Below are 25,403 nucleotides of genomic sequence, written 5' to 3' on the forward strand. Positions count from 1 at the left end.
TTAAACTTTTAGTCCAAATTAAGCGAACAGGAAGCAGACTCGACGTTTCCGACCCCACCTCTTGCCATCTCTCTGTGGTTAGAGTTGTAGGTCGCTGCCGGACGCCACCATGTTTCAGTGTCAGCGTTACCAATGGCAACCGGGCAACACAGACACGCGCAACCACTTCCTCTGTGTAGTTGGCCACGCTCTGCAGTGCGCAAAGAAGTGTTGAGATAAAGAGCCAACCTGCGCTTATTGGAGTCACTTCCATCATTTACCTGGTCTAGTTCTGAACCTGTAAGTACCGGGGATGTTATTTTGGGGAGAACGGGTGCAGTCACGGGTCCAATTCGGGCTGGTTTGTAACTTCCTCTCGTTGTCAGCAGGCTTTGGTAAAACCACGAAAACGGTGTTAGCTAAACTTAAAATTAGCTCATTAAACTAGCTAATAGCTAACGTCTGAAGTCAGAGCCGTTGGTTGGGATCATGACACCTGTCCTTTTTACCTCATTCCACAATTTATATTTCATTTTTATAAATTGAAAAACAATTTTAATTATATATATATATATATATATATATATATATATATATATATATATATATATATATATATATATATATATATATAACTTAAACACACACACACACACACACACACACACACACACACACACACACACACACACACACACACACACACACGTATATGTGTGTATTTTATAAATGTTACTTTTTTAATTTTAGCTTGCAGAGCGTTTTCTTCTCTGGGTTAACTTTCTGCAACATTGTGTCAATGTGTGGCTTCCTGTCTGTCACTGCTGGACCAGTACGACAAACTGGGAGCAGCTTTCTCATTAAGCAGAACAACACACGAGTCTTTGCTTATGATGAAAGGTTTCAACAAGTTTATCTTTTACTTAAATGGTAGTCATCATGCTAGATGAGTGATAGATAAAGATGAACCTATTCTGGTTCTGAGGGCCAATGCCGATTTCTGATTTTTGGGCATTTAGCTGATTATGATTTATTAAAAGTAGCAACAAGTAACAAAATAAATATTTTACAAATGCATATATATATATATATATATATCCATCCATCCATTTTCATCCGCTTATCCGGAGTCGGGTCGCGGGGGCAGTAGCCTAAGGCGAGAGGCCCAGACTTCCCTCTCCCCAGCCACTTGGGCCAGCTCCTCCGGGGGAATCCCAAGGCGTTCCCTGGCTAGGTGAGATACATAGTCCCTCCACCGTGTCCTGGGTCTACCTTTAGGTCTCCTCCCGGTTGGACGTGCCCGGAAAACCTCACCAGGGAGGTGTCCAGGAGGCATCCTGACCAGATGCCCGAGCCACCTCAACTGGCTCCTCTCGATGTGGAGGAGAAGCGGGTCTACTTCGAGCCCCCGAAGAATGTCCGAGCTTCTCACCCTATCTCTAAGGGAAAGCCCAGCCGCTCTGCGGAGAAAACTCATTTCGGCCACTTGTATCCGCGATCTCGTTCTTTTGGTCACTACCCAAAGCTCATGACCATAGGTGAGGGTAGGAACGTAGATCGACCAGTAAATTGAGAACTTTGCCTTCTGAATCAGCTCTGTCTTCACCACGACAGACCGGTACAACGCCTGCATCACTGCAGATGCAGCACCAATCCGCCTATCGATCTCACGCTCCAGTTTTCCCTCACTCGTGAACAAGACCCTGAGATATTAAACTCCTCCACTTGGGGCAGGACCTCATCCCTGACCCGGAGAAGGCATTTGTAGGCGCCTGTAGTTACACTGGGTAAAGTTTACATGCCAATTATACCTCCATCAGTCAGTCGGTAAAAAGCAATTGTGTGTGTGTGTGTGTTAGTTGTGCTTTTTAAAAACAATTATATATACATTTTATTTTAATAAACACATTGCCCCAAATAACTCAATAAAACTAACAATAATTTGCTGTAATATCTTGTTTAAATATGTGACTTGTATTAAGATGAAACTTAGAGACATTTCTTAGAATATCAGTTTAAACAACACTTTCTGTCCCTGAAATAAATGAGAGAAATGAGATTATTTCAAAAGTTCACTTTAAGCTAAGAGTGTAGAATAGCTGCCAGACAAACAGGTGGTACATCCACCTAAACCTTTTGTCTCTTCTTGCAGTCTGTGAATGGAAGAAGCCTCTCTGTTGGACAGCAAACCTGCTTGTACCTGCATGAAACCTGAGATTCGATTGGACCTGCTCCTGCAGCGAAACTAGAAAGAGGCAGCGAGAGAGGGAGGGAGGGGCAGTGGGGATGTCCTGCTTCAGACAGCTGTGAGGACTCGCTCTCTTTCTTGGCATCAGTGACCCGTCTTGTGATACAACCGCAACAAGAAAGCATGGCTTCTTCCAGGCATCTTGGTCGGACGTCTGTGGACATAGCTAATGTGATGCAGAAGCTGCAGGGTAAGTGTCACTCTTGCTTTTCAGGCTCACAGACCAAACATCCTCTCCTCCTGTGCTGCTGCACAGTAAAATTGTGCTGAATCAAGGTCTGGCTCTTTACCAACCCGAAGTTTTCCAACATATGCAAGGCAGGATGCTCACACACATGCATTCATGCACACCAACCGACTCACAAACTGTCACATATTACAGTAAAAATTCTTAAATGCAACACTGCAGACCGGATTTGTGCAATTGAGTACTTTATAGAACATAAAAACGTGGGTACATGGACAATCATTTTTAATTTGAAGGTGTACAATTCTGAAATAATATATCATTTAAGCTAATACAAAACATTTTCTGCTGAATTATTTTACAATGTTTATCGTGAGACTCATGATCTCAGCACAAGTTTCAGAGATAGATTTTTGTAGTGATAAGGTCGGATGGGGAGAAATGTGCTTTCCTACATGATCAAATTTTAATTTTTAGCAGGTTAATTTCCTTTTTTAGTAGACTGATAATCACGTGAACAATTTATCTGCTCAGAAGCATGAGACAAGATACAGTTTCAACAAACGTGCCTATATGAAGCACAGACGATGCACTGAATGAGACTAAAAGCTGACACCGTTTGTGCCCTTGGCAGCAAAAAAATCAATAGCAAGAATGCTTTTTTTCCCTCTTGAGTCCCTGTTTTATTACAAGAATGTTAGGCCACAGCCTTCGCTACAGCACTGATCATTTCTGTCGTGTAGAAAGTCTATATTTGAAAGCACAGAATACCTGGAAATTGATCAGAGTGGCATGTTACCATAACTGCTGTTACGACACATTTGTGGTTGTGCCAGTTCAGCCCAGTTCCTGCTGCAGAGAGACGGTGTTTCCTGTGCAAGATCACTGGTGTGCATATTAATACCAGCTTAATACTAAGTAGATCTCCTTTTAATGAAGAAGGGTTAACAAAAACTACTTGTCCTTGGTTTGACCAGTGTCAGTATATTAGGTGAACTTTAGATGACAAGCAGACAAGTTAGCTGGAGCCTTTTCACTGGTATATAAAACAGATTTGTGTCATTAAAAGCGTAATTTGGAGAAAGTTGCTGCAGGCTTACTTGGACTTGAGCAATCCTGGGTTTGTAGTTGGGTAGATTTGTGAACATTAGCAACATCTGTCTTGTTCAGACCCAAATGAAGCTGATGTAGGGTTCATTTAAGGTCTGTCTTTAGCCTGCTGGAGTGCAGCCTCTTTTTGTGGGAGGTTCTTGCGGTTTTCCGACTAGTTGAGTCAAACGTGTCAAACAGGATATGAGGAAATACACTTAGTGGCATGCTTGAGAGGAGGTTGTAGTCTCCTCCCACAATCAAATCAGAGTGGATTTCTGTAGGTTTCTTTTCTTTGTGATTTACAATACAAATAAGCAAATACAAAGTGAGTAAAGTACAGTAATTCACTTAAAAGTATCTGGTAATCATTTAGAGTTTAGTTTTCAGTATCAATAAAAATAACAAATCACTGAATGGGCTGGCGTTTTTGCATTTTTGTCCAAGGATTAGGGGATTGATATAAAACTGCTTTTGTTTCTCAAGATGAAATAATTAAACACAATTAGATAAATGCAGTAAAAGATGTTAACAGTTCCTGAGACATATAGTTTATTTGAAGCCATAAACAGAATCCTGAACTTCTGATTATTTGAAACACTCAGATTTGATGAAGTTCAGTCATCTAAAGGATCTCTGCATTTTCTTTGGTCCCATTTATTTTCTCCTCTTTGTTTTTGAATACCAGATTTAAGTGTTGCTTATTCAGCAAGTTATAAATTTTCCATGTTGGTGTCTCACAAATAACTGACTTGAGTCCAGCCATAAAATCACTTCCTGCCCTGCTTGATGGTTCCCAGCCTGTCAGAGTTAAACTATGGCTTTTCTCAACTAAATGGAACAACGGAGTGAGTGGGCTTTTACGGAGCTCCCTGGTGACCATCTCAGGCCTATCAAACCATGCACCTACCCCTCACACTGCCAAGGATATCATCTGTCCTGAGATCACCTCAAGTACTTGATTACTTATGTGAATTGTAGATGCTTCAGTGGTGTGTCATGATGCATCATGTTTGTTGTTGGAGTTTTCCACTTGTAACCGCAGCTCACCAGGCCTTGTTAAATCGGTTGACTTAGACATTAGGATGTATTATGTGGCAGCTGTTCTGCTGTTCTACACACGTTTCAAAGTCTATTTCTGGTTAGATGTTGTCATAAAATCTTATTCCACAAAATAAACCATCCAACTGAGTTCAGGACTCTGGACAGTTCGTCAACCGGCTTCCTGGTGTACGCTGCTGCAACATCTGGAAACTGTCAAGCTGAAATGAGCAAACTACTTTTTATGTACATTCTTTACATTCAGACATATAAAAAGGTTTAACCTCAAAACTCAGCAATGCCAACTCTTCAGGGATTTTCATTGAAAACCTGGCCAAAGTTATAATCCTACTTACGGGATTGAATACTTTAAAGCTGTTACAGAGAATCTGCAAATCAGCTATATTTTCAACACAAACGCAGTTACAGAACACTCACCCCTCCCCTCAGGTATCTTTCCTGCATCCGTGTCCACCAGAACCAGAAACCCAATGTCAGAGGAAATGAGAGAGCACTAAACGCTGTTTTCTAATGTCTTTGGTTGTTTGTAACTTCATATGGTGTTTTTCTTTTTGGGACTCTGGTAATTTGTCCTAAAGTTGAAGAGGTAGCAGGCATCTGTTTCTCCTTTTTTGATATTATTGAGCAGAGAACCTCTCTCACCAGTGATGATCTGTTGCTGAATTTGTGAGTGTGTAATGAGTGGAGATCCCAGGAAAGTGCTGCGATTTGATGAAACCGACAACCAGACGGTCCAATGATTGGTTTTGGTTCGAAAGCTTGTTATCAGCGGACGTTTTTAGACAAAAAAAAACTATTTTTTTTAAATCTTGACAATATAGTATTTAAAGCTATACGATAGTAGAATGTTGTTAAGAGACATGAAAAAATGTTTTTAGCTAATTTGTTTTCCAAATTTAACAGCTTTAACAATATTAGGAGTGATTTGAATATCATCAATTTTGTTATTAATAAAAACAATCACCATATCCATTTTTGTTAATCCAGAGAAAGGTTTCTTTAGATTCTTCTGTTAAATGGATATTTTAAAATAAGAACCAATTTATAAATCCACCTGTTGGGTTGCAGAACGTGTTTATTGAAAATAAAACCCTAGAGAAACAAAGCTATCAGTATCTGTTAGCATCCAACATTCTCCTTGTAACTGAGTAGTACATTTCTATAATTAATATGTTTATTGTATGTAATACATTTATTCACATATACTCTATTGGGGGAGTCACTAGTACTGAACCTTTGAACTTTGTCTGGTTTCTTTCTGTTTTATCCCTGTGCTTTACAGAGATTTCCATGTTAGGGTAATTGGTAAGTCCTAATTAAGCGTTTGGTGTGCATGCTTGTCTGTGTTTGTGTCTGTGTGGCTGATTTGTTACTTATTTCATGTTTCATTTGGTCTGCAAAGAGGTGAGCTGAAGACAAAGTTGGTATGAGAAATCAGTGGATTAATAACTTTGATTAGATGTTTGAATTATCGCATGGCATCTCCTTGAGTTGACCTGTTGGGACACAAACTGCTGAAGATTCCTTAGATCCTCGGGGTCGAAGGTCAGGTTGCTTTGTTTCAGCACATGCTACAAATGATACATTTTAATCATTTGGAGGTTTGTTGCATCATTAAAACCTCATATAAGGTAAATGTAACCAGTCACTCTGAGTTTCACACGCTGGCTAAACGTGAAAATAGTTTTCTACCCCTATTTCCTGAATTAGCCGCTGATAAAAAAATAGATGGGGAAATGCTTGGATTAGAAAAGCCAGTCAGATCTACATCGCACTAACATTCATGGTCTCATCTGTCTCGGCAACAGGGACGGCAGTTGTTGATTTAGCGTCCCGCAAACAGCATTAGCAACTCCACCACAAAGCAGAACGCCTTCAGGCTTGTTTTATTTGTCAAGAGAAAACATCAACATTGTAAAGCAAACAGAGTCAGGGGTAGAGTCATGCTGCTGTTAGCCAATCAGAGATGACATGTCTGAATATCAGGAAATCTTGTCGTCTTCTACTCCCCTGTTCTCTGGCTTTGTATCCTAAATGCTTCTTGTTAACTGTGTGTGCAGCTGTAAGAATTATTTGAATGGAGCTGCTAACAGTTTGCAGAATGTGAAAAAGAAAACAGCCCTTCTGGGCCAGTTTCTTCAGCTCTCCTCTTGTCTGAGACAGTATAAATAAAATGGCAACCTTGGGATTATTTTTAACGGAAAAAGTTATATTTTTTTGTTCTTGTATTTGTAATTTTTTTTCTAGCCTGGCCTGCCATACTCCTCCTCTGTTTAATTCTGCACAGGCTTTTTTTTTTCTGCATGAGATGAAAATCTATCAGGTCACTTTCTAATGTCCAGATGTTTGTAGTTTAGTAAGTAAAATACCCTGATTAGACCTCAGGTGGTTCTGCTCCGTTATTTACACCATGACACTGTGTTTGCAAAGGGAATCCCAGTGTGGGTGTGTCTGCTGTGTCGTCACAATAGCATTGACCCTGAAATGGAGAGCAGGTGGTCGATGTCTCTCACTTGCTTCAGAATTAATTATGAAAATTAGTTGCACCAGGGTGAGCTCCATGCAGCTCTTTTGTGTCTATAATCAACAGGACCACTGAGACCTCCTTCAGTTTGTTTTCAACCCCCGACCAGTTTGTTTCTGTCTGGGATTTGATGTTATCAAATGTTTCACTCTCATAGAGGATTAGACGTCTTATAAGCAAGCTAATACACACACTCTCTCTCTCACTCTCTCTCTCTCTCTCTCACACACACACACACACACACACACACACACACACACACACACACACACACACACACACACACACACACACACATACAAACCAAGCTTAAATCGGGCTAATGCAGCCATGGCTGTGACATCACCATCCCTCACACTCTGGTTGGTTGAGCTACACTCCTAGCAGAGCTCTCTCCAGCCTCAGATGGTGCGAAGAAACAGCGAGGCAGTGCAGCGGGGGCTGTGCACATCCACACAGGCATGGCTCCTCTGGATTGGGAAAACACAGGAAGAAGGAAGGATGAGACTGGAAGTCACCCGCTCTATTAGAGTTTTCTGCTTTACCATCTGTGCTGTGTGTGAGTGTGTGTGTATGTGTGTGTGTATGTGTGTGTGAAAGGGTCAGGGAGGAGGGGACGTTATCATCACAGCCTCCAGCAGCTCTTTTGCTTTCACCGGGGAAACCAGGCAGCCAGATCTGTTTTGCTTCCTACTGGAAAAGAGTGAAAGGACGTCAGTGTTGTTTTTTTTCCACTGTGGATCTAATTTTTGCACACTTATACGTTTATGTATCGTGGAACTCATGAAATGCGATGGACAAGAGCTAGAGACTGGTGTGTAGAATGGCTCACTTTAAGGATGTGTCTGTCAGAAAGACTTCATTAAATCTGGTGACAGGATTTTTCCAGTATCTGCGTGGTAAGTTGGAAATCAGCACTCTTGATTTATGCTTATGTTTTGTAGGTGAATCCCTGCTTGGGGAACTTATCATGCCTCTCAAACACAGCTCAATGTGTGTTGCATCTGTGTATTTTTATGTATGTACATAACTGTATGTGTGTGTTATGCTTCAGTGGGCATCTCCTGTGCATCAGTGCCTCTGGGTTAATGATGTCTTAGCTCCTTGTGTAGTGTTCGCATTTCTCCCTTAAACACGTGACCACTGTCTATATTTCTGAGGGTGGATGTTTAAAAATGGCCACTCTGTGCGGTGTGCAGCACTAGCCAACCGGCGTGTGTGGCAAGGTGATAGAAACCAGTCTTCAGTCCTGCAACAGCACAGTTGAAGCAAAGTAATGTGTTGCTTTGTTGTAACTGATGCATAATGCATGAAGCATTGTGGATGAATGTATTAATAGACTACAAAGAGGCTGGGGGCGACCTTAACAATCACATTATCATTGAACAGAGATGGAGGGTTGTGAGACATGTTGGCAAAAACTCATTCTCTGATTTCCCCCCATGCCCTCTTTTTGAGAGCACTTGTCTGAATCCTATAATATACTAGCAACAAGCTATGTATGCTAACATGTATCGTGCAGGATTGCTGGAATACATCATGTGACTATACAATCCAAATATAGTACTATTAACCGAGCAAGCCTTAAAAACATCATTTAGAAAGCTGTAGACTGGTGGTAAATGCATTTATTTGTTTTAGTGGATTCAATTTCTTTCTGTACATCAAAATCTACACATAAGGCCTAAACAAGGCCTATACCGCACCACCTTTCAATCCTAGTTAAAAATAAGGTAACATTGTGTTGAGAAATGGTGACATTATTCTTGTTTTAGTCAAACCTTGAAAATGACATTTTGCACAATTCTGCAAAACAGCAGCATTCTTCATGCAATCTATTAGCATTCATTGTGTGTGTTTTAAATCTCTCAGCTATTACCAAACCAAAGATTAGCTCAAAATAATTGACCATGTTTAGTGTTGTATAACGCTGATTATCTGTAGCTTCTATCCTGACCTGAACTAGCCCCAGAGATGAATCAGTTGTAGATGCAGACGTACTCTCATTTGGTTTGATTTGACTTTTTCCACTGGTTGAGATATTTTGTTTCTTCTCCCTAGGAAAATCACTAGGGTTTTGTTTTTGTCCAAAAGTTGAAGCAATCAAGTATCAGCATGTTTTGTGAATTAAGAATAAAACTTTGTGTTTTAAATTTTCAGATGAGCAAGAAGCAGTGCAGAAGAGAACCTTCACAAAATGGATCAATTCTCATCTTGCAAAGGTAAGCGTGACTTTTATATAATATTTTTTTATTTTATTTTATTTTATAACTACAATATCATACAAAGGAATCCTAAATAAGCTGCGCTGTGTTCTTCGTCAGAGGGCCATGTGACATTTAATTCCTCATTATATGAATCTTCTCTGGGGTATTTCAAGCTGCTGATAATGGTTGTTAAGGGAACAGGGACTGAGACATTCGTTTGCCAAAATACTTGGTCAAGATAACTGAATTCATCCAGTTAGCTGTAAATAATGACCGTTTACCCCGATTCATCTTCACTTCAAATCAAATTATCCTTAATAAGCCTCAGTTTATTTGTAATTAAAGTTTGCTGCATCTGATGGTGAAGAAAGATCATTCATTCAAGACAAGATGCTCTTTTTTTTATAAGAACTTCTTAAGGATGCGGACGACTGATAGAATGTGGACATGTGGGTGTTTAATGGAGTTATTCAGAGAGTAGTGTGTGTGTTTGTTTGTCGTGAGTGCTCCTGCTGTGTGTGTGTGCGTGCATGTGTGTAGGTATTGAGTATTTGGACAGGACTGGCAGGGACACTAATGGGGTGTGCAGATGGAGAGCGTGAGGGTGAGGACAGCTCCCCGTGGACAGCGTCTGAATTTTATGCACCTTTATAACAAGGCAATGAGTTCCCAAGGCAACACATTGTGATCCCAAAATAACTACAAACACTTCTGAAGTAACAAATTTGTTTCAAAAAGCTAAACTCAGAAATGTTAGTTGGAAGTCTTTAATATAAATATGATCTCTGATAAGTTTGTGTGCATCTCTCATACACCATGACAGTGTCTAGCTCTGGAATCTGGAGAAAAAATAGCTTCACTTGAGTATTTGTTGAGCCTGATTGGTCCACAATAGTTCAAAGCTTTGCTTAAAAAACTTTAGAAGAATCTGAGTTATGTGGTGGGCCAATTCTGACGCTGTGTGGGTCCATTCTTCATTATTCATCTGCTGCACTCAAGCTTACTCATGATGCATACCAATAGGGCTAATGTAGCATAAGCCACATCATGCTAACTGTGCTACACAGTTATATCCAAACAAACGTCTCCTGTTTCACCTCAAGATGAGATATTTTAACTTTTTCCTGTCAGTCACACATATGCATTTCTATTGTCAAAAGTGCAACCTAAGCTTTCATTTCCTACAGCTGTCACATTTTCCTTCCAGTCTTTGGGTTCATTTCCTCTGATGTTTTAAAACCAGCACCTTTTTCAGCAAGCCTCTTTGTTTTTCCACTGATACGAGTCCTCTAGTGACTCACCTAAATTAAGTTTCCAGGGTGGGTATGACTTTCATCCAACAAAAACTCTTTTGTACTGATATTAGCATTCAGAAAATTGCAATGGAATAAAAACAAAATCTCGTCAGTTAAAATGTTTTAACATAGAACACAAGCCTAGAACGTTTGTCACCAGAAGGAAAAAACATGTTTTCTGGATGTTTAGCTACTCCTGTCTGCTTTGCCCTAAATAAGCAACCAACTGCACTTCCATCATGCTACATGTGTAGCTGAGAAATGGCTTGCCTGTTGGGCCAAATAACTAAAGAATTCCCACGGGGAACTTGCTTTCTAAATCAAGCTTTACTCCGATAAACAAACAACTGATTTTTGTGAGACAATGGATTATAATCTTGTTCTTCACCATAGAGATTATGTGGCATTGTAAATGTGTGGATATGACACTATCAGGAGCCCGTATCCTGCTTGGGTTAAATGAGTACCTTCGCCTCAGGACCGGGCGCCAAGCCATGGCTGAGAAAAAGGCACCATCTTTTCAGCTGCAGGGAGGCTCTGTGGTCGTTGCTAACAAGACAGTTTCTCACCAGCCCCATTCGGTCCTCCTCATTCCCAGCAATGCACTAGAATACCAATACTCTAGCTCAGTCCAGACTTAACAGTGTCCATGTATTTCTTTTACGCTGCTTGAATTGATATCTGTATGCATTTTTTTTTTTAGTTTTTGCAACTGAAAGCGTATTGTTTGTATTCTAGCACAAACCACCTTTCGAGATTAATGACCTTTTTGAGGACATTAAAGATGGGGTGAAGCTCTTGGCCTTGTTGGAGGTGCTGTCTGGCCAAAGACTTGTAAGTAGAATTACTATTTCTTGATTCATTTTTTTATTTTTGCATCAACTTCAGGCCTTAATTGTGTGGGCATTTTGGACAGCTTTGAAATGCTTAAAATTTGTCACGTTGAGCCAGAAGGAGGTTAGGACCCAAGATGCAGAAACCCAGAACGACACAAGTCAGAAGCAAAATCAAAGTAAAATCCTTTATTTAGGAAGGGAGTCCAAAATTCTAAATTCCAAAAAGGCAGGAAGCCAAGCCTAAAGTCAGTAACCTGACTGACAAAAACAAAAAGCTCTTTGATGAGCAAAACCTAGAGTTTCACGATGAGGAACAGAGCAACACTGACAACGACAATGGACCGACAAACACTGAGAGACACAGACAGGGTTATATACACAGGGCTGGGTGATAGGAGACGAGGAGCAGGTGCGTGGGGAATTGGGCACAGGTGAAACTAATGAACTGAGGGAAGAAGCAGAAATAAGCAGGGGAGAAAACCATATCTAAATCCTAAACCAAAGCTACTAAAATAACCTGAACTTTAAACACTGTAGAACTAAGACCAAAGATAAATAAACTAATGATAAGTGAAGTGACTAAAGGGAAACCTGAAGAAGCTGGGGACCACGAGGACACAGAACATTAGAGGACACATGAGGGAACCTGGAGGGGGCTGGGGACCATGAGGACACAGAATCTGAGGGGACACCTGGAGGGAGAACAGGAGGGGGCTGGGACCACAGGGACACAGAACATGACAAGATTATGCTGTCTATGCTTACCGTGTGTTTATTTAAAGAGCAAGTCACCCCCTACAAGAAACTTACTTCACTCCCACTTCATGTTTGAAAAATGCAACAAATGCTGTTGCTTGGCAGACCGAGAGGGTGGAGCCGCTAACAAATACACACACACACACACACACAGGCTCACAATGGCACTGTGACATCATAATGTACCAGATGACATCATAGCATACCTCTTAGCCAATAGCGGTGGCAGATTTAAATTCAAATACAGTACAGAATTTTTCCCTGACGACGACGCAACACTGAGTTTTAGGCAGAATATTTGAATTTTAACCAAGATGCACTGAACTGCCAAATTATTGACTACACATGTCTGTAGCACGATTAGACACTCCTTTATATACTATATCAGCAAAAAAATGTGATTTGGGGGTGACTTGCTCTTTAAGGGATGAATGAATGGATGATGGATGGGTTCTTAAAATAGTATTTTATAATTATGACATGTTGTTTAAATCAGGATACTTAAACAGCAAATAAATTCTGTCTTTCCAATGATTTGGGGCAACTCTGAAGTATTATTGAGACAAGACCAACAGTTTTGCTTTTATACTTTTATTTACATAACACACATGCAAAGAGACACTAATTGCAGAGTTTGTCCCTTATCCCCCAAGACAATTCCTCCTAACATGCTGTCAAATCCTTGTGCAATCACTGCTTGACTTTAGGTTTGTTACTCAATTGGGGGATGGTCACAAGTTCCTAATAAAAATAAGATCTGGGCCTTTTCCTGGATGTGGACCCTGAGCCACTTATCTGTGACTTTAGCCTTATGGCACAGTGCTCCATCATCCTAAAAAAGCATTCTTTATCATAAAACTGTGCTTGGATAGTTGGGAGGAGTTCCTCTTAGGTACATTTCTTTTGCCATGAGTTGTGATGCTAAACTGTGAGCACAACTGATGACAAAAAAATTCCCACATGGATGTTCTCAGGAATCTAAGACTCTTCTGCCTCAGTGATCAGACCAGTTCATCATAGATGCTCCGTTGTCCAATCACTTTAGCTTTTGCAGAAAATTAGTCTATCTTAGATATTTTCTTGGAGAGAGAAGTAACTTATTTTCATCTCTTCTTGATGCCATATAATCCTCCAAAAGTGTTCTCTTCACTGCATGTTCACATGATTTTATGCAAGCCTCCATCAAAAACTAGACGAGCAAATGTTGTGACCATTATTATTTGTGTCATACTTGAAAACTTTTGCACATTTAACAGCTTATTTTATAAATCTGTAACAATAAATGTGAATAACAGGTTTGCTGTTACACTACATTACAACATTTACACGTCTGATTCCCCTTGCTGTGAGCACCATTCATCATGTGTCCCTGTCTCATTGTTTTTTCCATGACGCTGACACACGCACGCACGCACGCACGCACGCACACACACACACACACACACACACACACACACACACACACACACACACACACACACACACACACACACACACACACACACACCAAATCACACAGAAACTGACCCAGATTATAAAGGGCAGTCGGTTATCTGCTGAACTGCTACTTGGCAAATTAGTTTGTCACATTTCTAGACAAACACTTCCTGATGCTTTCTCCAAGGATTTTAAAGGGTTTGGAGCTGCCTCTATCTCGACAAATTCAGAGCTCTTTCATAAACGCTGCATTTTTTGCTGTGACATCACCCATTGATGACTAATTTTTGTTGTTTTATTTGGAGGCCTGAAGCTTTGGTTGTTGGAGGTTAGGGTTGGTTTTAGTTGTGCCATTTGAACGTTTCCAGTTGATGAGACTTGTCAACTTAATTTTACAGCCCTGCAGGTTGCTTTTTGATCCCAGCCTTTATTTTTAGCTCACTGTAATACATTTCCTGCAGATGCTTTATGCAAGAAAAGCTCTGCTAATCCTTGCAAGGTGCTTTCACTATAATTTCATGTGATTTTTAGCTAATATAAAAGCCTTGTTTTATTGCCAGACAGATTGGCATAATAAACAAAACGGCCATCTGGAAAAAAGGATTGTGTTTTAGATAATTTACATTTATCGAACAATGGTTCATTGGCCAGTTTCATTTTTAATTTTTGTCCTTGTTTTCTTAAGCCCTGTGAGCAAGGCCGCCAGCTGAAGAGGATACACTGGGTTTCCAACATCGGCACCGCTCTCAAATTCCTTGAAGGCAGAAAGGTAAGCTTGCTCTCACACCAGTTTATGCTTTTGTTGATAACTTTTTGGTTTTGTTATTATGCTTTTGGTGCACAAAGAGAACACTACACTGAAAAGCAATACTGATAAAAGACAAATTAAAATAAGCCAGTTTTCATCATGGACAGCTGAAGAGTGTGTTGTCTTTTAAAGTAACACTAAACAGTTCTCTTTCTTAACATTCGTTTCGATGTCTCACTATGGGATACGCCCCTCCGCGGATTCCTCAGAAGCACTTATCTCAATACGCCAATCCTGATTGGCCAGTGACTGTGACGTACGCATCCCCCTGCTACTATAAGTAGCAAGCGTCCCAACGTACGCACTATTCAATCACCTCTTCTCGCTTCGGTGGTCGCTTATCTCTGAGGTAAGTTAGCTCAACTGTTCACAGACGGAGCCTTCTAATATTCTCTCCGTCGCCGAACGTTAACTTACCTTCCTTCTGTCCTGACCTTCACCATAGGCTCGGGGCATAACGAGCAGCTTCACACTCCAGTGCATCTGTTCGTTCTATGCTAACACACCAGTTAGCCAACATGGAAGCCGCTCCTCCCACCAGAGGAGTCGACGGCGCAGGAGCTCGCCTCTGTACCTGTGGGAACAAAATCTCAAGCAAAGACCCGCACAGGGTCTGCTCGAGCTGCCTCGGGCTGGAACACGCCCAGCTGGCATTGGAAGTCCCCGGGTCATGTGAGAGCTGCGCTTGCTTCACCCTGAAGAGCCTTCGCCGGCGGCTAGCGTTCCAAGCTAGCCTGTCGGGGAAGGACCCTTGCCTGCCGGCCCCTGGGCCACCGCCTGGGGACGCCAGCGAACATGCCCTCCCGGAGCCGGAACCGTGTGCCGAACTCAGCTGGGGCTCACAGCTCGAACTGGCCGGTCCGAGCCACCCCGCCGAGGACGTGTTGGAGTTGGAGTTTCATCATGGACAGCTGAAGAGTTTGTTGCCTTTTATTGTGGGCAGTATAAGGTACACCTGTGCACTACTCATGATGTCAGATCAGCATCTTGATGTGGCACACCTGTGAGGTGGGATGGATTATCTCAGCAAAGCAGAAGTGCTCACAATCACACATTTAGACTGATTTGTGAACAATGTTTGAGAGAAATGGTGATATTGTGTATCTGGAATAAATTTTAGATCTTTAAGTCCATCTCATGAAAAATCGGAGCAGATTCTTCTTTGTTCCTTAAATTGAGCCACGTAGTTTTGCAAGTTCTGCAGCTCACACGTTCAACATGGAGCTCTGCCAGCTGATCGGTTCTTTTGGTAACTAGTGCAGTTCTGGTACTGAGCAGCATGGATGCATCAGTGGATTTCACTGTAGTCTGTGTTCATAATGGATTAAGAAAGGACAGGAAAACATGAACTCAAATATATCATTGTAATGAACATGTATAGATACTTTATCATACATACCTACCAGCCTGTAACTACTTTTCTCCCCAAAAATGCACCAGACTGATGCGTTTAAATATAAAATGTCCAATATTTTTTTTCCAGGGGGGCATGCCCCTGACACCCCGTACTTTAATACTTATCATCTTTTTTACCTCAGAGAAATCTCAACACCCACTCTTTTAAATGCTGTGTATGTGACGGGATATTCCAAAATTTTCAGAAACAAGAATACTGACCTTAAAACCAATCAAAACCCAAATAGTGGCTGCATGGAAACAATGTGAGCTCCCCCCCCCAACAATAATTTTCAGTCAGATGAGAATTTTTTGCTTCAATCCCTGAGCTAGCACTAACGAGCTAACGCTAACATGAGACAAGTCTTACTAAATAAGCCAAGATCCACGCTGTTGGACAAAAGAAATATTACTTACAAGTCCAGTAGCAACAAAGCCAGGTCGCCATCAGCCCATGATTTCAGAGAACAATTTACTAGTAGAGCATTAACCTATGAAAGCATCCTGTCCATTTATAACATCATGTGTTCAGTGACATTCTTGTTCAATCTGAATTTTACATAAATATAGTGTTGAGAACATTTGCACAGTTCAGATAATTGAACCTTTTAAGTGTTTTGTGTATTTTTTTTTAGGTCAAATGAGACTGCCAGTCTTCATTTAGCATTTCTCTGTCATTCTTTGTGTCCTTCCTTTTTTTGTTGTCACTGACAGATGGTTTATGACAAAGTAGCATTTATTTTCTCCCAGAAAGTAGAAAGAACTCATAAAAAAAGCATCTGGCAGAATGTTTGCTGGTGTGAATAAAACACAGCTGTCTGTAAAGCATGCTGTTTGTCCAGAGTGGCAGCAGACAGGACTTCATGATTACATAACACTTTGGCTCTTTGAAGCCTGTGTCCTACTTTTCATCTGTGCTCCCTGAAGACCGCGACTCACATTGTTGTGATCTCTCTCCCATCATGTGCCTTCAGTCTGTGTATCGAGGATCTTCGGTCAGTCACCATTGTGATCACACAGTATGCATTCTTCCCATGTAATGCATGATGGATACTTTGCCACACTTAGACACAGTCATCCTGTTTTTACATTTAGTCTTTATTTGCTTCTACTGGCCTGGATTTTTATGCATTTTGAGTAGAACTACTGGTTTGTCCCTCCCTCTGCAGCTCTGCAGCTCAAACAGATACATACGTGCATCTGCTTGTCTTCCAAGTTATTTTTATGTGGTTGACCTTTCAATGCCATTTCTGCCTTCTACTAATGAAAGTGATTACGGGCATCAAAGACTTGACTTTGATGACTGAATAAATAGACGCTGACATTATTGCTTTGGATTATATTAAACTCAATGGTGGATGAAACAAACTTCATATATTCCGATTGTGAATGGCCTTTAGGATTAATTATTTGATTGACTTTGGTTTCAGATCAAACTTGTCAACATTCATGCCACAGATATTGCAGACGGACGACCATCAATTGTGCTTGGCTTGATATGGACCATTATCCTCTACTTCCAGGTAAACCTTCATCCATTGCACCTAGATGCTACTACAAAACATGCTAGTGTCTTATAATTTAACCTCAATGACTTATATTTTGTTGAATCGAGAGTCAGCCATGATTCCATGGCTGAATAGACTGACTTGAAGAGACATTCCTTTTTCTCCATTCCCTTTTGTTTTCTAACAAGATTGAAGAGCTAACCAGCAACCTGCCAGCCCTACAGGCACTTTCTAACAGCAACTCTTCAGTGGAGAGCATTGCCAGCTCTGGAGCTGGAAGTCCTCCCATGAAGAGGAAGGTGGTTACCAAGTTTCAAGGCAACGCCAAGAAGGCTCTGCTCAGATGGGTGCAGTGCACAGCTGCCAAGTATGCTACATTGAAATAATTTTTGATATCTATCTCACAAGTTTAACTTTTATACAAACTGCATTTCTTACTATTGTTTCTTCCAGGCATTATGGGATTGAGGTCAAGGACTTTGGACCCAGCTGGCGTGATGGTGTGGCGTTCCAAGCGATGGTACACACCATCAGGCCTGACCTGGTGGACATGGACGTGGTGCGGCAGAGAAACAGCAGGGAGAATTTAGAAACCGCTTTTGCACTTGCAGAAAATGAGCTGGGAATTCCCCGTCTACTGGATCCAGAAGGTGTCCTTTTCCTTCTATGCTGTGTGCTATAAAGCTGTACCGTGTGGCCAACTATTACAGCTGAAAAACACTGTTTGTCATTGTTTTAGATAAAAGAGCACCAAAGATTAGATTCATGATTTTGTCTAGCCTAGTGCCATTGTAAAACATGTCCTTTAAATATTAATGACACCTTCCTCATTTGAAGTAGCTCAGACTTTTATTTAGTGGCAGCAAAGCAGTCTGCAGTGACTTTGCAGTCCTGGCTGCAGAGCAGAGTCGTGATGCTTTTTACACAAAGAGCTGCAACAAAACATCCGACTTCAAAGAGTTGTGACTCTGGTTTTTAATAACATCAGGCCACCGTTGCGGATAAAAGTAGACAGATATAATTATCTGTCTGCCCTAATAGATTTAACCTCTTGAGGACAATTCTTTCCCTTTTTAATACCAGATGTAACAGCTTTGTCACATAACATGTTGCCTGTTTTTACAGTCAAGTGAAAGTTTCATTTTTAATTGGCAGTGTCATTTGGAAAGCTATATTTTCTTTTGTTGTTCAGCTCAATTAATTTTCAGGACTTATTTTTTTCAAGCAACAGTTCGGATAATATTTGTTCTGCCCTGTAGACGTGGATGTTGACAAGCCAGATGAGAAGTCCATCATGACATATGTGGCTCAGTTTCTCAAGCATTACCCAAACCCTCACCAGTCTGAAGGGGACGGACAGCAACAGGAGGTATTTCTGTGAAATTTAGCTTTTTCACTTTTTAAAACAAAACCAGTACATCGGATTGTTGTCATAGATTTTGTCTCAAATGCATCACTTATATTTTAACTATTTTGAAGTGTATTTCTGTATAGAAGATATAATTAAATACTCTTGCTCACTGTAGTAGGTAGCTTACTGAATGGCCTCCTTTTGGAGTAACATTGTTTACATCAGAGAGGACTAATGAGCTACACGCTAGTTCAAACCATCTAGGACCAAAGAGTTTTTCCGTTGTCTAACAAGGGCAGCAGCATTCTGTTTACAGAACCTGTTATCTACTTAGCATTTGCAAGTTCCAGGGTTGGAGACCAAGTTATTGGTTTTTTTCAACACCTTTGCAGTGGTCTCTAGTATAAATACATGCCTTGTGAGCTACATCTGAGTGAAAAAAGCTCCTGTGCTCCTGTTTTAGGAAATAGAAGTTAGTCGGAGGAGAGGGGAGCAGAACACGGCAGGATTTAGCTAGATTTATTTTCTGATTTTGGACATCTCTCCTCTGATTGGCTAACAGCAACACTACTCTACCACTGTCTCTGTTTGCTCTGGAGCATCAATGTTTTATCTCCACACAAACTTGAAAGAGTTCCGCCATGTTGTGGAGTTGTTAATGGATGGAATGCCTCGCCTGTCAACTCTCCGGCCCGACCCCCACAATAATTGTCACTGTTTATCGTCCCCCCAAGTTCAGCCCTGAGTTTTTAAATGAACTCTCTGCTCTTTTATCCCATCTGTCCGCCCTTTCCCCAAATGTAATTTTACTTGGTGATTTTAATATTCATATGGACAATATGGCCCTCCCCCTCAGCAAAGACTTCTCCTCATCTTTGGACAGCCTCAGTTTTCATCAATATGCCAATTTTCCCACTCACATTAAAGGTCACACCCTGGATTTAATCTGCTGCTCCGGCCTGACCCCCTCCAACTGTACAGCTGACCCGCTCCCTTTCACGGACCACTTCCTCATCTCCTTTTCTGTTCCCCTCCGTCTCTCCATCATCAAGTCACCACGTATCATTTCTTTTTGTAATATTAAGGACATTGATCTAGCCTCCCTGTCCTCCAGTTTTGCCACCTTGACCCCTAATTTGTCCTCTACTCCCGATGATCTTGTCATTCAGTACAATAATGGTCTGGTTTCTATCCTTAATTCATTTGCTCCCATCAAATCCCGCTCTGTATATTTTACTCGGTCTGCTCCATGGTTCACCCCTGCCCTTCGCTCCTTGAAAGCTACCAACCGGAGGCTTGAAAGACTCTACAAGAAAACCGGTCTCACCATCCATAAAGACTTATATTCTGCTCAGATTTCTCTCTACAAGGACTCCATCTCCCATGCCAAATCTCAGTATTACTCCGGTCTCATCTCGTCCAACTCCAGCAACACTAAAACATTATTTTCCATCATAAACAGCATTTTTCAGCCTCCCGACTCCTTACCCATCCATCTTTACTCTTCAGAAACCTGTAACTCTCTCCTTCAGTTTTTTAATGAGAAGGTCAATAGAATCCATCTCTCTTTACCTCATTCCTCCCCTCCCTCTCCTGATTTATTTGAACCCACCATTCCGTTCTCCTCCTTTCAACTTCCCCATCCCTCAGAAATATTAGATTACATCACCAAATCCAAACCTTCCACCTGTCAACTGGACCCTATTCCAACTGTTTTAGTTAAATCGTGCCTTTCTTCTCTGCTCCCTTTTATAACAGCCATTATTCATTCCTCACTATCCTCTGGTACGGTCCCATCCCTATTCAAATCTGCTTCAGTCAGCCCTATTCTAAAAAAAACTGGTTTAGATCCCAATGATTTCAATAACCTCCGTCCCATTTCCCATCTTCCCTTCATTTCCAAAGTCCTTGAGAAAACTGTTGCATCTCAGCTCCATTCACATCTCACCCGCAATAACCTTTATGAACAGTTTCAGTCTGGCTTCCGTCCCCACCACAGCACAGAAACAGCTCTCATCAAGATCACTAACGACCTACTCATTGCTGCTGATTCTGGTTTAATCTCTATTCTTATTCTCCTCGATCTGAGTGCGGCCTTTGACACCATTTCTCATCCCATCCTCCTCAATAGACTCTCTTCCTTAGGCATCACTCACACCCCCCTCAGCTGGTTTCAATCTTACCTTACTGGCCGCACTCAGTTCATCCAGTTAAAATCCTTTACCTCAGAACCCTCCCCAGTCAAGTCAGGTGTGCCCCAGGGCTCTGTCCTGCGGCCCCTCCTCTTCATAGTATATCTCCTCCCTATGGGCAAAATCTTCCGCAAATTCAATATCCAGTTTCACTGCTTTGCAGATGACACCCAGCTCTACATTTCCAGTAAGCCCAACTCAACTCTCCCACCATCCTCCCTTACACTCTGCCTCTCTGAAATCAAATCATGGTTCACCTCTAATTTCCTCAAACTCAACGGCAATAAAACTGAACTTCTTCTTGTTGGCACTAACTCCACCCTCTCAACATCTGACAGCTTTTCTTTAACTATTGACAGCGCCACAGTCTCCCCCTCACCTCACGTCAAGAGTCTGGGTGTCATTCTCGACAGCTCACTTTCTTTTCAGGCTCACATTAATAACTTAATTCGGTCAGCATACTTCCATCTACGTTCCATTAACCGTCTCCGTCCCTCACTGACCCCTCACACTGCCGCCATTCTCGTCCACAGCCTCGTCACCTCCCGTATCGACTATTGCAATTCACTTCTTTATGGTCTTCCCAACAAACTCCTTCATAAACTGCAACTGGTCCAGAATTCAGCAGGCCGTATTATCACCAGAACCCCTTCCTTTCACCACATCACGCCGGTTCTCCAGCAGCTTCACTGGCTCCCAGTTAAATTCAGGTCCATCTTCAAAATTCTCCTCCATACCTTCAAAGCAATCCACAACCTCTCTCCTCCATATATCTCAGACCTTATAAGTATTCACACCCCGTCCCGTTCACTCAGATCTTCTTCTTCCATCCATCTTGCGGTTCCTTCTGCCTGTCTCGCTACCATGGGGAGCAGAGCTTTCAGCCGCTCTGCTCCTCGACTCTGGAACTCACTTCCCCCAGACATCAGGAACGTCGACAGTTTTACCCTTTTCAAAACAAAACTCAAAACACACATGTTTAAATCTGCCTACAACCTCTGATTTTATTGAAATGTTTCTCTCTGTTTTTTCTTCTTTGGGTTTTATTATTGTTTTATTGTATTTTATTACGTGTTTTGTGTAAAGTGACCTTGGGTGTCCTGAAAGGCGCTTTTAAATAAAATGTATTATTATTATTATTATTATTGTTAATGCTAACGGTTAGCTTCTACTAGGCAGAGCGTGCTCTGCTCTCACCTGGACACCAAATCAACAACAGCTTTCCCTGTCGCAAGCCAAGATGGGTGCGTCCATGAATGCTTATTTACACTGTGGCGTCGATCTAACTGGCTTTTCAAGTCCCTGCGTTTTCTTGTCTATTTTGTATCAGCTAATGAAGGAAATAGGGGTAGAAGACTATTTTGACGTTTAGCCTGCATGTGAAACTCAGAGTGACCGATCAGATTTAAAAACTAGCAAGTAAAAAAACGGTTTCTCAATGAACTTGCTCTTTAATAATTTAGGTGAGATAAATACGATATTTGGAACTGAGAGCTCAAGGTGTTTATAAAATAACATGCACACAAACTACGGATGTTACTTTATTCAGACTATCCACTAGCTCATCAGTCCCGTAGGAGAAAGACTCCTTTTCTCTGAACAGAGGCCACACAGAAAGCTATCTACAGTGGGTAAAATAGTAATTATTTCTAATTTTTATTCAGAAACCCACTTCAAAATGGCCTAATATCTATTTCATACAAGTAGAGAGTGAATATTTACTTGTGATAGTAAATGTTTTATGTTTCCGTCTTTGTGGATTGAACCATTGCTGACATTAGACAGTATATGTTCAATGAAAGCTGCTGTTATAAACCTGAGCCTGCAAATCTTCAAACTTTTGTTTGTTTAATAAATCATTGCATGAAAGCTGCAGTTTCATCATCATCATTCATACCATGAAAGACTTATTTATTTTTTCCATGTACTCATTTTTGTGCGTATAAAGCTGCTTCTTGGCTCTATTCCAACATTTGCATTGTCAGTTCCAGTGCTTCAGGTGAGGGATCAGATCAAACTGCTGCATGATTTTGGTCATCTCCCCTTCTCATTTCCCTTTCCCTCTGCTTCTTTATTCCTCCTTATCTTTTCTAATGCCTTTATGATGTATTTGCATTTCTCTGTGCTCTGTGCCTTGCTGCAATCCTGGATAGTTTGTTCCCCAAGACATTGAGCAGATGCTTGAGGTATGTTCAAACAGAAAAGGGCCCATACCACCTTAAAACCCCATTCTCTTCTACCTTAATTTCTGAAACTAATTAGTTTTAAAATATAGAGGCTGATTTTGTGTATTAATATCTAACCTTTGTGTTCTTATTTTGGAATGCTTCTAAGTGCCAAGTGGACTAGAGCATGCTGTTTAGGATTATAAATTTTCTGGGATTAGGTTGAATCCAAATCTGAGATGTTCTTCTGCTCTTTGTGACAGAGAGAAGAGCGGAAGATGCTGAGAGAGCTGAAGGTGTTTTTAGATCAGCTAGAGAGAGACCTGCTTCGGGCCCAGGCAGCAGAGGGAAGCCTCACGGACAAATACCAGGTGAGTAAGGCTGGAGACAAATAAAAACTCTGTTGTGAGAAAACCCTTTACCAATAAGTGCCCCCCTTTGTTTTACAGGCCTTCAAAAGCTTCCACGTTCAGTATGAAATGAAGACAAAGCAGACAGATCCTCTGCTCCAGCCTGTGCACAAAGATGGCAAACTGTCAGTGGATCAAGCTCTGGTGAAACAGGCCTGGGACCGCGTCTCTGCCCGGGTAAATCAAGCAAACCTCAGGATTAGTTTTACATCATAGTTTTATTTTTCATGCAGCTTTTCTTTGATTTAAAAAACTGGTACACTGCTCATAAAACTGAGAGGAAGACAAGCCAGTGTTCATCGTGAATGCTCAGCGAGGTGTAGGAGGTTGATTGAGTGAGTTCAGAGGGGGAGGAGATGAGCACAGAGCCGGTTTTGTTTAGTAGCCACTCCAGTTCTCCGGACATCTTGTCTAGACCAACACAATTGTCTGTTTTTGCATGATTTTGCTTGTGAACATTTGGAAATGTTGTGATCAGAACAGCCTCTTCCATTGTTTCATGTTTAATTTGTTGAGTATGGGATGTCAATTGCAGCTGCTGGACTGGCACATCCATCTGGACAAGTCTCTGCCTGGACCTCTGGGGGTGATTGGAGCTTGGCTTCACAGAGCAGAAATGGCTCTGAGAGAGGACATCCCTCTCCAGCATGTTCATGAAGAAACTGCCAACATCTTCCACAGAAAACTGGAGCAGCACAGGGTAAGAGAATATTTGATGTTTAGATACATGCATGGGAAGTTACTGCCAGCATAAGCAGATTTTTGTTTTATGTTGCAGGATGTGTTAAAAAGCCTCGAGTCACACAGACAGACTTTTCAGCAGATCCACAAGGACAGATCAGTCAACGGGGTACCGGTACCACCGGAGCAGCTCCAAGACATGGCAGAACGGTAACACGTGTTGCTCATTTTCTCTTTATCTGCTCAATAAAGAGTGATACTCATTCATATTTGCCCATTTGTTAAAATTTTAGGTTCAACTTTGTGTCTACATCATCCCACTCTCACTTAATTAAACTGGAATTCTGGGAAATGAAGTATCGCTTGATGGCGTTTCTTGTTTTGGCTGAGTCGAAGCTCAAGTCCTGGATCATAAAATATGGCAGACGGGATTCAGTTGAACTTCTGTTGCAGAGTTACCTTGTAAGTTTAAACTAGTGATGTTGTAGCTACACTTTTTGACTAGAGTGGCATCTTTGAAACTGTAATGTTTGCTTTCCTAGACGTTCACTGAAGGCCACAGGTTTTTTGAGCAGTATGAGATCATCTTCACATCCCTCAAGCAATCTGCAGAGGTTTATGTGAAGTCTGACAGTTCAAGTAAGACTCTTCAATTTTATCCCTTATATAAATGTATTTAGTTTTACGTTGAGAAACATGAAACAACTTTTTGGGGGCTTTTAGTAAACAGTTGTACTGTCAATCTTATGTTACAGGGTCTAAGACCTGTAACAAGGGTAAGTCTAAAGATGGTCTCTGAAAGCCTGAAATCTGCCTGCTTCTTTAAAGCATTTCTTTCAGCAAATGTAGGTCAGATTTATTTTCAACATTATTTGAACCTGCAGAACTAAACAGTCACGCTGCATTTTGCATGAAGGAGAAACTAGCTGGAATGCTATTTTAGCATGACTTAACTGAGCTAACAGACTTTAATACTAAAAGCATTAACACAACCAATCAAACTATTACATGTACAGTAATAGTATGTGTGATTTCAGATTAACTGAGCTGTTTTCACGTCACATTTTCAGTCGATGAAGCAGAAGGTGTGAGCAAATTCCTCACAGATGCCACGGCTCAGTGGAAGAACCTGGCTCTGGAGGTCCGAAGTGTTCGCAGCATGCTGGAGGAGGTGATCTGTAACTGGGAGAAATACAGCAGCACTGTGGCGGCTCTGCAAGCCTGGCTGGAGGATGCAGAGCAAATGCTCAATCAGTCAGAGAATGCCAAACGG

At 41.3% G+C, this 25,403-nt stretch overlaps 1 protein-coding gene across 13 annotated transcripts in view; it reads left to right on the top strand.

Annotated features, from left to right (window-relative positions):
• The first annotated feature begins 2,253 nt into the window (after positions 1–2,253).
• The window catches only part of syne1b (spectrin repeat containing, nuclear envelope 1b), an 89,002-nt gene continuing 65,852 nt past the window's right edge, over positions 2,254–25,403 (top strand). For 6 of the 13 annotated variants that reach the window (XM_054741768.2, XM_054741773.2, XM_070547047.1 and 3 more), the window contains exons 1-18: positions 7,770–7,988; positions 9,250–9,311; positions 11,330–11,425; positions 14,306–14,389; positions 16,798–16,818; positions 17,254–17,346; positions 17,520–17,698; positions 17,785–17,981; positions 18,591–18,700; positions 23,028–23,060; positions 23,303–23,410; positions 23,489–23,626; positions 23,985–24,149; positions 24,228–24,340; positions 24,424–24,592; positions 24,673–24,769; positions 24,886–24,906; positions 25,201–25,403. In XM_054741768.2, coding sequence (XP_054597743.2) covers positions 7,913–7,988; positions 9,250–9,311; positions 11,330–11,425; positions 14,306–14,389; positions 16,798–16,818; positions 17,254–17,346; positions 17,520–17,698; positions 17,785–17,981; positions 18,591–18,700; positions 23,028–23,060; positions 23,303–23,410; positions 23,489–23,626; positions 23,985–24,149; positions 24,228–24,340; positions 24,424–24,592; positions 24,673–24,769; positions 24,886–24,906; positions 25,201–25,403 — 1,965 coding nt within the window. In that variant the 5' untranslated portion in view covers positions 7,770–7,912. Of the gene's footprint in view, positions 2,418–7,769; positions 7,989–9,249; positions 9,312–11,329; positions 11,426–14,305; positions 14,390–16,797; positions 16,819–17,253; positions 17,347–17,519; positions 17,699–17,784; positions 17,982–18,590; positions 18,701–23,027; positions 23,061–23,302; positions 23,411–23,488; positions 23,627–23,984; positions 24,150–24,227; positions 24,341–24,423; positions 24,593–24,672; positions 24,770–24,885; positions 24,907–25,200 lie in introns of those variants that run through there. The other 7 variants (XM_054741769.2, XM_054741778.2, XM_015969492.3 and 4 more) reach the window with 7 other exon arrangements.

The sequence above is a fragment of the Nothobranchius furzeri genome, chromosome 18 (genome assembly GCF_043380555.1).
Source record: "Nothobranchius furzeri strain GRZ-AD chromosome 18, NfurGRZ-RIMD1, whole genome shotgun sequence".
Lineage (NCBI taxonomy): Eukaryota > Metazoa > Chordata > Actinopteri > Cyprinodontiformes > Nothobranchiidae > Nothobranchius > Nothobranchius furzeri.